At 35.0% G+C, this 14545-nt stretch overlaps 1 protein-coding gene across 13 annotated transcripts in view; it reads right to left on the bottom strand.

The window, feature by feature from the left end:
* The window catches only part of ATG4C (autophagy related 4C cysteine peptidase), a 99860-nt gene that overhangs the window by 38275 nt on the left and 47040 nt on the right, over nucleotides 1-14545 (bottom strand). For 8 of the 13 annotated variants that reach the window (XM_042249041.2, XM_042249026.2, XM_042249033.2 and 5 more), the window contains 4 exons: nucleotides 11210-11443; nucleotides 8495-8825; nucleotides 6412-6482; nucleotides 3164-3184 (listed from right to left, as the gene is read on the bottom strand). In XM_042249041.2, the coding sequence (XP_042104975.1) occupies nucleotides 3164-3184; nucleotides 6412-6482; nucleotides 8495-8825; nucleotides 11210-11443 (657 nt within the window). The remainder of the gene's footprint in view (nucleotides 1-3163; nucleotides 3185-6411; nucleotides 6483-8494; nucleotides 8826-11209; nucleotides 11444-14545) is intronic. The other 5 variants (XM_042249052.2, XM_004002036.6, XM_012164395.5 and 2 more) reach the window with 1 other exon arrangement.

Here is a 14545-nt window from a genome sequence, read left to right as displayed (position 1 = left end):
GGCCAGTGCCGCTGGAGGGACTGTGAGCAAGGGTACAATAGTAGATAATGAGGTTAGGAGATAAGGTTACAAATTGAGAGAGAACAAAGACAGATGGTATGAAATTTAAAAAGCCATTATAAAGACTTCAGTTTTTACTTTTTGAGTAAGATGGGAAGCCACTGAAGAGTTTTTTAGGAAACAAATGTCCTGATCTGGATTTATATTTTATCAGTGTGGTTCCTGTGTTTATTAGCACAGGACTGCAGAGGGCAAGGGCTGAAACACAGAGAAGTTAGGAAGGCACCGCAAGAATCCAGCAACAGACGATGGTGGCCTGAACAAAGGCAATAATTGTCAAGATGCAGAATGGTCACAAGATGGTCATGAGGAGGTGGTGAAAAATGATACATTAAGCAAATATACGAGAGGAAAAAGGAGTCATAGATGATGGGCGTTGTTTTGATATAAGCAAACAGAGTAGGCGAGCTGCCATTTACAAAGACATAGAAGACTGTAGGAAGGGAAGATATAGGAAGGAGAAGCGGGAATTCAGTTTTAGACATGCTAAGCTTGAGGTATCTACTAGATATGCAAGCAGAGATGATGAGTAGGCAGTTATGGACATAAATAGCCTCTATCTGGGAACAGGTCTGAGATGGAGCTAAAAATTTGGGAACTGACAGGAGACAGATGGTACTGTAAAGCCACGAGATTGAGTAAATCCAAATATGTACACAGGAACTGTGTACCTCCCATGGTCAGTCTACACCAAAGCTACAAAAATGGAAAAATAGTTCTTTCCATGTTTCAATTCATCTTACTTTTGCCAAGCTACTCAGTAAAACTGCTAATTATAAATCTTTAAATTCTCTCACTTTTCTGAGATAGTACACACATGACCGTTTCTATCTTTGACTTTCCTGAACTAATAAATACTCCAATCAAATGGGTTTTTCCAAAGGACTACTTCCTTCAGAGACAAATATTGTTGCAAAGAGACAAAGTAATAATATTCCCTTGGCATATACAATAATTTCTTCCTTATCAAGCGCTTCTTACTCTTCAATTTCTTCTTACTCTTCTATTTCATTCAACACACATTTATTGAGGGCCAACTATTTATTGAAGCTTTCTATGCCAGGGAAATATAAATGCAAATAAGATCCTTAATTCACAGTGTCTGCCTCGGTGTTTTGGTATTTTCCCTCCACTTTCAACATATGGAAGCGCTATAAAACAGTCCAATTCCATAACAGAGGCTCATTACAGAAGTGATTCCCAACCAAACAGTTCTGGTACTTTCCCCCCAACACTGATCTACAAGGACTTACAGATAAGCACAAGGTGTTATTAAAGGTGAATTGCAAGTGCAATATTTAATATAAGTATTTCCACAATGTTACAGAACACAGAAAAATAAACTAGTTCTACCTGATAGGAGCTGGAAAAAGCTTCACAGCATGTTCTTAAAGAATGAGTAAGAGTTAATAAAAAGCATTCTAAGCAGAGGCAACAATATCAGCAGACATAGAAGAAAGGTAATAATAATACATCCAAGGAATGGTGTGCAGGTTGATGGTACTTTGGTGTACCAGCATGCAAGACAGTTGACAGGTGATGCTGGCAATGTAGGTTAAGACAATTGGTAAAGGACTTCATTTGCTTTATTTTCAATGCTACAATAACTTGAGATTGGAGTTAACAGACAGTCATAGATTTTCAAATTAAGGGACATGATCATTTCTTTTGACTAAATGAATGAGAAATAGAAGAGAAAGGGAAATCATGTTCAAGTCCTAGTTAGAGATAAGGGTCTGATCTGTATCAATGAGAGTGAAGAAGAAAGGACAGATTTCAGAACCTTTTTTTAAAAAGTATGATTTGTTAAGCCTTGGTTGACTAACTAGATTATAAGCAACAAGAAAAGAGTCAAGAATAAGTAAGCATGCATGTGGACATGATACTATCAGTGAAGAGAAAATAGAAAGTAAGAAAGGAGCTGTGTACAGAGAGAAATGATAGGTTTAATTTTAAATGTGCTGAATTTGAAGTGCTTGTAGAACATCTAAATGGAAATAGTTAAGGATGGCAGAAAATACAAGTTACCTCATATTAACACAAGTAGCAATGGCACCCCACTCCAGTACTCTTGCCTGGAGAATCCCATGGACGGCGGAGCCTGGTAGGCTGCAGTCCATGGGGTCGCTAAGAGTCAGACACGACTGAGCAACTTCCCTTTCACTTTTCACTTTCATGCATTGGAGAAGGAAATGGCAACCCACTCCAGTGTTCTTGCTGGAGAATCCCAGGGACGGGGGAGCCTGGTGGGCTGCCGTCTACGGGGTTGCACAGAGTCAGACACAACTGAAGCGACTTAGCAGCAGCAGCAGCACTAGAAATGCAGTTTTAAAGTCCTCATGTATAGAGCATAGTCCTAACTATTTAAAGCCATGGAAAAATATGTAATTACAAAGGAAAAGAATACAGAATGAGAGGAAGAGAAAATGAATAGAAAGTGGAGCTTCTAAAAACACTAATTTAAAAAATGCACTAATGAAGATGGGGGAATGGTGAGGAATTAATTATTAATTGACTCTGGCTTCACCTAATTTCTAACCTCAAAATCTATCAAAATGCACTACAGTAATATAAACTCTCCCTTTATAATTTTAAATATCAGTGTTCAAAATTTTAAATATCTACTTCAAATTATACAAATCACCTAGATATTGAGTAGCTTTGTGATCTTTAATTAACAGTATGTGACGCTAAAGACCAAAGCTGATTGATATCAAATAAAAATGCAAAAGGCAAATTCATAAAGTATCTAATGACTAATTGTTTAAGTACATCCTTTGGCTTAATTAGAACTCTTCACACAGTACATTTTATTTGTAAGATTTCCTACCTGAAAAACAAATTTAGTATCTGCAAAATCCAAACACTTGTTTGAAAACTTGAAACTTTCATGTTTATATGGTTATAATCATGGCTTATCAGTCTTTCTTAAAAATCTAATTAACCTTAACAAAAGCCCAAACAATATGCATGTTTTTTTGCTAACCATTATTTCCACACTATCAGCACTAGTCAGTTACCAAGGTACTCTCAAACTTCTTATAAACACCCTTATATTAAACATAATTAAAGTATAACTTAACTTTCCGCAACATTAACATACTTTGTTCTGTTGAAAGCATTTCTGTAAAAAATAAACAATATGAGGTGGCTTATTTTGAAGACACATTATTTTATCAGGAAATTAAGGTCTCTATTTTATCCCCAATAGAGTTTCAAAATTACTATAAATACTGGTCATTAAACAGAAGACCCAAAACAATAAAACAAAGCTACATTCTGGACAATACCTGCATCATGATCAGATGATTTACTGAAGGACTAGTAAGAGACAACTCAAACTGAGAATTTTCTCCCTTGAAACAAATCCACCAATGAGGAGATACTTGGCAGGCATGCATACCAAGTATACATTTATGTTACATTTTCCCACCTATCTTTTTCCAAGTAGTCATTTTAAATACTGAAATTTTCCTCAAGAATTATTTTAATATTGCAACTTATAATTCATAGTATATATTCAATCAAGAAATATTTAATAAGTGCCTATATAGGGTACCATGTTGGAACCAAAATGTGAAAACATGGTCCCCACCTTCATAATTATTTATAGTATAATTGGGATAAGCTAAATACTTTTGAAAAATCTAATTATAAATGGTGTTGAGACAACTGTACGGCCACATGCAAAAGAATAAAACTGGACCACCATCTTATACCATACACAAAAATTAAACCAAAATGGATCATCAAAGATTTGAATATAAGACCTGAAACCATAAACTCCTAGAAGACAACAGGCAGAAAGCTCCTTGATATTGGTTTTGGTGATAATTTTTTTAATTGGGCATCATAAGGCAACAAAAGCAAAAGTAAACAATGGGAATACATCAAACTAAAAAGCTTCTGTTACAGTAAAGGAAAACATCGACAAAATCAAAAGGTAGCTTACTGAATAGAGGAAAATATTTGCAGTCACATATATGATAAGGGGTTAATATACAAAATATACAAAAATCTGATTGCAGGTCAGGAAGCAACAGTTAGAACTGGACATGGAACAACAGACTGGTTCCAAATAGGAAAAGGAGTATGTCAAGACTGTATATTGTCACCCTGCTTATTTAACTTATATGCAGAGGACATCATGAGAAACACTGGACTGGAAGAAACACAAGCTGGAATCAGATTGCCGGGATAAATATCAATAACCTCAGATACGCAGATGACACCACCCTTATGGCAGAAAGTGAAGAGGAGCTAAAAAGCCTCCTGATGAAAGTGAAAGAGGAGAGTGAAAAAGTTGGCTTCAAGCTCAACATTCAGAAAACGAAGATCATGGCATCTGGTCCCATCACTTCATGGGAAATAGATGGGGAAACAGTGGAAACAGTGTCAGACTTTATTTTTTGGGGCTCCAAAATCACTGCAGTTGGTAACTGCAGCCATGAAATTAAAAGACACTCTCTCCTTGGAAGAAAAGTTATGACCAACCTAGATAGTATATTCAAAAGCAGAGACATTACTTTGCCGACTAAGGTCCACCTAGTCAAGACTATGGTTTTTCCTGTGGTCATATATGCATGTGAGAGTTGGACTGTGAAGAAGGCTGAGCGCCGAAGAATTGATAATTTTGAACTGTGGTGTTGGAGAAGACTCTTGAGAGTCCCTTGGACTGCAAGGAGATCCAACCAGTCCATTCTGAAGGAGATCAGTCCTGGGTTCTCTGGAAGGAATGATGCTAAAGCTGAAACTCCAGTACTTTGGCCACCTCATGCGAAGGGTTGACTCTTTGGAAAAGACTCTGATGCTGTGAGGGATTGGGGGCAGGAGGAGAAGGGGACGACCGAGGATGAGATGGCTGGATGGCATCATGGACTGGATGGACGTTGAGTCTGAGTGAACTCCGGGGGATGGTGATGGACAGGGAGGCCTGGCATGCTGCGATTCATGGGGTTGCAAAGAGTCCGACACGACTGAGTAACTGAACTGACTGACTGACAAAAATATTTGTATATAAAATATATAAAAAGACGCATACAATTCAGCATCAAAAAAAACAAGTAATCCAATTTTAAAATGAGCAGAAGACCTGAAGAGACATTTTTCCAAAGAAGCCATATAAATGGCCAACACATACATGAAAAAGTGCTCAACATCACTAACCATCTGAGAAATGCAAGTCAAACCACAATGAGATACCATCTCACTCCTGTTAGAATGGTTATTATCAAAAAAGACAAGAAACAACAAATGTTGAGGATGTGGAGCAAAAGGAACCCTTGCACACTGCTGGTGAGAATGTAAATTAACATGGCCACTATGGAAAACACTATAGCGGTTCTTCAAAAAAATAGAAACAGAACTACAGTATGATCTACCAATTCTACTTCTAGGTGTTTTTCTGAAGAAAACAAAACCACTATCTCAAAAAGATAAATGCATCCCCTCGTTTTCTGCAGCATTATTTACAATAGCCAAGGTATGGAAACCACCTATGTGTCCATCAATAATGAATAAAGAAAATGTGGTGTGTGTATATGTGTATGTGTATATATATATATATATATATATATATATATATAAGAATAATATTTAGCCATAAAAAAGAATGAAATCTTGCCATTTGTGACAACATGGATAGATTCTGAGAACATTATACTAAGTATAATAAGTCAGACTGAGAAACACAAATACTCTATCATCTCACTTACATGTGGACTCTTAAAAAGCAAAACAAAATGAATAAAACACCAAGCTCATAGATACAGAGAACAGACTAATGGTTGGCAGAGGTAAAGTGGGGGGGACAAAAAGAGTGAAGGGGTTAAAAGGTACAACTCTTAGCTATAAGGTAATAAATTATAAGAATGTAACATACAGGATGGGGACTATAATTAATAATATATATTGTATATTTAAAAGTTTTCATCACACACACAAAAATTTGTAACTATGTATGGTGCATCAGAGAATGAGATGGCTGGACAGCATCACTGATGCAATGAACATGAACTTGGGCAAACTCCAGGAGATGGTAAGGGATAGATAGGCCTGGCAAGCTGCAGTCCATGGGATTGCAAAGAGTCAGATACAACTGGACAACGAGAATGGAATGGACAGAATGGATGGTGATGGATGCTAACTAGACTTCTTATGATCATTTCACAATATATACAAATACTGTTGTACATCTGAAACCAATGCAACATACAAATTTGTATATACAAACACAAATTATGCTGTACATCTGGAACTAATGTAATGCTATATATCAACTATACCTAAATTTTTAAAAAGGTCTAACCAAACAAGTGGATGAAAAGTAGAATTATATAATAGATTCCTCACCTGTACAATCTTGCGCAACATAAATAGTGATTCCTTTTAAGTCTGGATGTCTTGCTTCTTCAACTGCTTTTCTAAGAAAATAAAAAGGATTATCGTTTAAAATCCTAACATTTCCAGTTAATAAATAAAGATTTCATTTAAAGAAAAAGAAAGCCAACATTTTCTTGACTTTCCTATTTAACCTTTAGTGCCTGCTGTCAAAACTATTACTTGAATGGTATTTTTTAAAAATCACATCAATTTTTTCAAAGTAGAATATTACTCTAAATTACTCAAAGAACATAAAAACATAAGTTTAAAATTTAAAATTCCTGGGTATAAAGGCATGAACCCTACCCAGTCCTCCCAAAAGAATTTCTCGCAAACTCCCCTGGCTATATTAAATGCTTTCTAAAGAGTGCTGTTACAATACGCTTCAAGGTTTGCTTCATATTAACTTACATTAAATGAAAGTGAAAGTCGCTTAGTCGTGTCCGACTTTTGCGACCCCATGGACTGTATAGTCCAAGGAATTCTCCAGGCCAGAATACTGGAGTGGGTAGCCTTTCCCTTCTCCAGGGGATCTTTCCAATCCAGGGATTGAACCCAGGTCTCCTGCATTGCAGGCGGATTCTTTACTAACTGAGCTATGAGGGAAGCCCATTACATTACTGATTAGCAAAATATGATTGTTCTCTAGTACACTTAAGAAAGTTTTTTATCTTTTCTTTAAACAATAATGTGACTTTTTTCCTTCATTCAAAAACCTATAGGACCTGAACAGATGAATTTCCTACTTTCAAGTCTTAGAATTCTATAAGTAAAACTGCAAATTAAATCTCTCAATGGTTCACAAGATATGACAAAAAAAAACATATCTGTAAAAAGAAATTACACAAATTGTAGAAAAATATATAGTTTTATTTAACTGTATCTTTATATTTTTTTACTTTAATATGCCTTATTTTGCATGTTTTTATGTGCTAGTATAAAAGAGGGATGGAAAATTATGGCCCACAGTTCAAACAAGAGCTGAGGCCTGTTTCTGTACAAACTGAGGCTAAAAAATGGTTTTTAGTTTTCAAAGACTATAAAACAAAAAAATTTTTTAAAAATGAGAAAAATGAGCAATAGAGCCCTTATAGAGCCTAAAAAGCCCAAACTATTTACTATCAGGTCTTAAATAGAAAAAGTGCCCTGATCCCTGGGGATATAGAATATAACATCTTGAAGAGTAGAAACTATGCTTTTATGATTACGTTTTTATAAATGTCATACTAAACTGGACTTGATATTATTCTTAATAATCTATTTAATAACATTAGGTAAATATTTTTTCAACTGCAAGCATTTGGCCTACAAAATATAAAGCCTTTTAATATGCAAAAAAACACTGTAATAATTTGGATTTTGTTTATTATTCTATATGGACTAAATTTACTATAACATGCTGTAATTTGATGATATTATTAATGATTCCGTTAATAATAATAATGGGACATACAACAAATAATTTTTTTAAAACTTCAGTAGTAAATGGCACTATAAACCTGAGGTATAGTGAAATTTGACTTTCAACTTTTTTCTAAGTACTCTGAATATCACATACCCTTTACTTTTACTATGATATAATTATATTAATAATCCCATACATTTAAAATTCACAAGAATTTGATGTGTGCAAAGAAATGCTGGAAACATCAATTTTAGCTCTTGACATTTCATTACACTATCAGTACATTACAGCCCCCAGGTTACACTGTTTAAAAAAAAAAAAAACTATAATGTCATGCATGTTCCAAGGTTGAAAGAGTTGTTAGTTTTAAGAACATTTCAATAGGGCAGTCTAGTGAAAACCTGGTTAGAAAGAGAGCTTGAATATCCATACCTATGAGCAAAAGAAGAAAAATTTGTCAGTCAATTAAATATGACTAGAGTCACAATATGTCTTGTCTTTTCCCTTATAGCAAATATAAGTTCCTTTATAAATATTCTCATACAGTTAGATTTTAAAAGTTCTAATAATATATATACACTGCAAAAATCAGTATCTCTGAGCCTGAGGAACTCAGTCATAAGATGGAAGACTTTAAAACAATTTTACCTTAAAATGTGAGCAACCACAGCTGGTCCATACCAATCTCCAGCTTTTTTCCCAGACTTCTTTCCATATTCTATTAGCTGATGTAAACCAAAGAGAGCCAAGGGGGAATCACCAAACCAAGAGATGATTTTCCGGTGATAAATTTCATTTTGCATCTCACGATCATCAGAATATCTCTCAATTTTTTCCTTCAGAGAAATTGTTGGGGTTTTGAGTTCTCTTTCCCCTGAAAGCGATGCTTCAAATGATGCGGTAAATTTTTTTACAGTGTTGGAAGTCCATGATTCAGAGTCTGAATTTTCAATGTTCAAAGCATCTGGCCAGGTCCAAGCTATAGCAGTTACAAAGCAAATTATTCAGATCTTTTAAATAGTTAGACTTCAATTTGGGAGAATGACATTCTAACATGTATACTATCATGTGAATTGAATCGCCAGTCTATGTCTGACGCAGGATGCAGCATGCTTGGGGCTGGTGCATGGGGATGACCCAGAAAGATGTTATGGGGAGGGGAGGTGGGAGGGGGGTTCATGTTTGGGAATGCATGTAAGAATTAAAGATTTTAAAATTTAAAAAATAAAAACTAAAATTAAAAAAATAAAAAATAAAAAATAAAAATAAATAAATAAATAGTTAGACTTCAGCAATTCTACTAAAATAAGTATTCAGCATTTAAAGTTACATGAGTTACTAAACTAAAATAATAAAGTCAGAAAGTAGATTAATGGTTATATATGGGGAAGGAGGAATACTGGGAATGACCACTATTAGTATGGGCTTCCTTTGTAGCTCAGCTGGTATAGAATCTGCCTACAATGCAGGAGACCCCAGTTCAATACCTGGGTCAGGAAGATCCCCTGGAGAAGGGAATGGCTGCCCATGCCAGTATCCTTGCCTGGAAAAATCCAGAGGAGCCTGGCAGGCTATAGTCCATAGGGTTGCAAAGAGTTGGACACAATTAAGCAACTAAGCACAGCATAGCACTATCAGCATGCGGTTTCTTTGGGGGAAGATGAAAATGTCCTAAAATTAGATTATGGGGATAATCGCAAAATTTTGTAAATACACTAAAACCCACTGAAATATTGTTCACTTTAAATGAGTGAATTTATAGTATGTAGATTAATAAAGGTGCTTAAAATATAAAGGTACAAGCAGAGAAAACATGCTAATTTATCAATGATGCTTTCTTTAGAGCTGAAATATTATTCTCCACACTTTTCTGTAGTTTCTAAAATTTTTCAAATGGGAATATATTACATATAATCAGGAAAAAATTACCAAAATAAAAGAGAAAAAAATAGTAAACAGGTACAAATGGACAATTCAAGAATATGTTTCTCCTTCTTTTCTTTTTTTTTTTATAGTACTAAGATGGAATAAAGACTTTTATATTCCATTACCAATACTGCTCACCAGATCTTGACTACCCAAAGGCACAATAAATATACTGAATATCATTCACAGTATTCATGAGAGATTCACTTCAGAAAATGTGTTTTGTTTTGGTTATACATTAAAATAAAAGTTTGACCATGGAAGTTTAATATTTCTTTTCAAGGTCTTTTTTTCTCATACACTCATTTCAAAATAATTTAATTATTCTTTGGGGAGTAATATCAATTCTCTAGTAAATGAAGTTAATAAAGCCATTAGAGATCAAAGATCCCCCTACACAAAATCAACTATATCACTACCTCACTCTTTTTAATAAGAAGACAGTCCCCAAACATTCATGTAATTTTAAGTTAGCCAAATGAGTCACAGGTTCAGAGGCCAAGTCAGGACTGTGAAAAGTGTTCCAATTTGTGTCCATGATTGCAAATAAAGCATCCCAGGAAAAGCTGAAAAGTTCCTTTCCTTGCAATATCTACACCATTCTGGAATAAATATTCTCTCTAAATGATCTCATCAATAATACCTACAGAAAGGTTATTAAATATTTGCTGGGCATTGCAGGAAGTTATCTAACACCTTAAAAAATATAATGATACTTAGTAGTAACCAGATACGATAGCCTAAAATGGTAAACTAAAATCTTCCTACAAACGTACATATTACATAACAATAAACTAGTGGAAATGTTAAGAAAGGTGGCACATCACAAAAAAGAGATATATGTAAGTTAGGTATCAATGACATTTTTGAGAGTCTTAAAAGTATGATGACTTTATTTATCAATAGAAAATAATAATCAGTTTAACTGATTATAGCCATATTTATAAAAATACAAATAATTTTAAAGCATTACTGATGATATGTAGAGTGAAAAATAAACCAATACAAAATTTCTTAAGATTTAAATAATATAAAAATATTTTAATGTAACAATATTAACTGCACAATAATTATCTGCTCAGTCATTGCTGCCAGAATTTACAAACTGCAGATAATCCAGAGAGTCCAACTGAAAAGAACTAAATAATAACAAAAACAAAAAAAATCCAAAGACTGCTAAAACTTGAATTTAATTCATAGTGGTAGCCATGAATAATATTTACATTCAACCTGTATTTTGGAAAGGTGAATCATGAAAGTTAAAGTCATACTGGCCCAATTCAGCAAAGATGTTATGTTACTTGCTAAATTAGGTTCAACTTCAGAAGACATCAGAGAGTCAAGAAAATGAACATCAGGGAATTTCATTCAGTTTGCAACCTAGTCTTAAATTTAAACAACAACAATAAAACTCCCAAAACCAAAAATTTGATTTACCTCTACCAAGAAAGTGTAGTATGAGTCCTTGAGCCAATAGCATCTGGCCAGTTCTTAATGTACATCCCCAGCCACAGTCTGTTGTCAAAGCTGAGCCTTCTATTTGAGGAAATTCTTCCCTGTAGGTAAGCCATATTCTTGAAATGAAATCTTTACGAAATTCTTCTACATTTCCTGCAATCACATGATCTTCTATTGTACACCCTGATCTTGCAGGTAAGAGTTCATCTTCATCTACAAAATAAAAATATAAAAAAATATATACAAAGTAATATATAAATATATACAAAGAAATGTCAGTAATGGTAATACATTCCCATTACTGTTCATATGGAGTATGGCACAATCCAATTCTTTCTTCAGATTTAAATGAAGATAAATCTTCCATTCTGTTCAGACTGTTATGAAAATCTAAATGAGAATGAATGCGGAAATGTTTTGTACACTTTGGTACTAACTAATATAAGGTATTATCAGTAATTCTGTTGTTAATAATAACATTCTATATTCCAAACATAATCAACTCTAATGAGATAACATAAAAATATGTTTCCTTTTTGCCTCCCTTGGCTCAATATATAGATATTAGCACTCTCTAAAATGAGATTTGCAAATAAAATATCATGATTTGCCAATATGTAAAAAATGTATATAATCATATGATAACTATATCATATGATAACTAGCTCAAATAAAATATAGATGTATTTATTGTTAGGAACATTTATACTCAAATTATAAAACAAAAACTAATAAGCTAATGGCATCATCAACTCAATGGATATGAGTCTGAGTAAACTCCAGGTGACAGTAAAGGACAGGAAAAGCCTGGAGTGCTGCAGTCCATCATCAGGCAGCAAAGAGTCAGACAGGACTGAGCAACTGAACAACAACAACAAATAAAATTGTTAAATATGATGTCACCCGATCATGTTAAAATACATTTTTTAATTGTTGCCATTCACATATGTAGTTTTTTAAAGCCTTTCCAAATTAATTCTAATACAATTTCTATGTGAAAACTATGGTCACTATTTGCCCAATAAATTTACAAAACGCCAGTGCTCAGAATGAACTAACATTCCCTGATCTTTCCAGATCTTTTCAGCTTCTGCATGCATACAGTATCTAACACAAACAGATCCTAATAAATGTTGGCTGGTTTGGGTGGGTGGATGGATGGATAGGTAAATAAATCTGCCTATAACTCTCAATTCCAAGTTTAATTTTTAATGCCATTCTGCAAGATGTTAAAGCAGTTTTATCACACTTTTATTCCTCACGTTTTCTGCCTCTATCCCTCTTCAAGCTCATTCTGAAAAAATTACAATCACCCAAACTTTATAATATTCAGTTTAATGGAGCTAAATTGTAACATACAGTTTTAATAATTAAAAGAATACATGCCATGTTAGAAAGTGATCTAGTTTCATTCTTTTACAAGTGGTTAACCAGTTTTCCCAGCACCACTTGTTAAAGAGATTGTCTTTACTCCATTGTATATTCTTGTCTCCTTTGTCAAAGATAAGGTGTCCATAACTCAAAATGGATTAAAGATCTAAATGTAAGACCAGAAACTATAAAACTCCTAGAGGAGAACATAGGCAAAACACTCTCAGACATAAATCACAGCAGGATCCTCTATGATCCATCTCCCAGAATTCTGGAAATAAAAGCAAAAATAAACAAATGGGATCTAATTAAAATTAAAAGCTTCTGCACAACAAAGGAAAATATAAGCAAGGTGAAAAGACAGCCTTCTGAATGGGAGAAAATAATAGCAAATGAAGCAACTGACAAACAACTAATCTCAAAAATATACAAGCAACTTATGCAGCTCAATTCCAGAAAAATAAACGACCCAATCAAAAAATGGGCCAAAGAACTAGACATTTCTTCAAAGAAGACATACAGATGGCTAACAAACACATGAAAAGATGCTCAACATCACTCATTATTAGAGAAATGCAAATCAAAACCACAATGAGGTACCACTTCACACCAGTCAGAATGGCTGTGATCCAAAAATCTGCAAGCAATAAACGCTGGAGAGGGTGTGGAGAAAAGGGAACCCTCCTACACTGTGGTGGGAATGCAAACTAGTACAGCCACTATGGAGAACAGTGTGGAGATTCCTTAAAAAATTGCAAATAGAACTACCTTATGACCCAGCAATCCCACTGCTGGGCATACACACCGAGGAAACCAGAATTGAAAGAGACACATGTACCCCAATGTTCATCGCAGCACTGTTTATAATAGCCAGGACATGGAAACAACCTAGATGTCCATCAGCAGATGAATGGATCAGAAAGCTGTGGTACATATACACAATGGAGTATTACTCAGCCCTTAAAAAGAATTCATTTGAATCAGTTCTGATGAGATGGATGAAACTGGAGCCGAGTATACAGAGTGAAGTAAGCCAGAAAGAAAAACACCAATACAGTATACTAACATATATGGAATTTAGAAAGATGGCAATGACGACCCTGTATGCAAGACAGCAAAAAAGACACAGATGTGTGCGGGGGACTGCCCGTGAAGGGTAAGTCTTGGGAGCTGCTCGGCAGGTTATGCAGAGCCTTAGGCATGTTCCTAAGCTCCCTGTCCCGCCCCCCTGAAGAATTTTTATAGCCCTTAAGACTCCAGGATGTCTAGTTCCTGCAACATGTCATAGGATAAAGAATTATGTTTTGTACACAATAGGTAAGGGTCTGGTGATTTTCTGTACACAACTGGTGATTGTATCTTGAGATTAAAAACAATGTCACAAGTCACGTACACTATCCTATATATACTGCTGCACAATAAAGAAAGGCATCAGCCATTTTGGTCTGATCCTCTCAACCCCATCTTTTGTCTCTCTTATTTTTCTTAGCGGGGACGCTCCATTCTCTCCCTGTGCAGGTGCGACTCTTGCTTGTGCTGGCCGCGGCAGGTGGCGCCCAACGTGGGGCTATTAGTCATTCCTTGTGGGAGGACTCTCCATTGATAGCGTTGCATAGGCTCTTTAAAATTAACAGAGGGCAAACTAAAGGCAAATCTTTTACAGTCTTGAGGTGCAAGAGGAATAGTGTAAAAACAATCTTTTAAATCTATAATAATGATATAGGATTTGTCAGGTATAGCGGAAGGAGTGGGCAACCCAGGTTGTAGGGCTCCCATATGCATCATCGTTTCATTTACCTTGCGAAGGTCTTGTAACAATCTCCATTTTCCAGACTTCTTTTTAATAACAAAAATTGGAGAATTCCACGCAGAGGCAGAGGGTTCAATATGCCCAAGTCTCAGCTGTTCCTGCACCAGCTGTTGTGCGGCAAAAAGTTTCTCTTG

Source organism: Ovis aries, chromosome 1, assembly GCF_016772045.2.
Source record: "Ovis aries strain OAR_USU_Benz2616 breed Rambouillet chromosome 1, ARS-UI_Ramb_v3.0, whole genome shotgun sequence".
NCBI lineage: Eukaryota > Metazoa > Chordata > Mammalia > Artiodactyla > Bovidae > Ovis > Ovis aries.
Note: the sequence above shows the minus strand (reverse complement) of the source record. Positions and strands in the feature narration are given on the sequence as shown.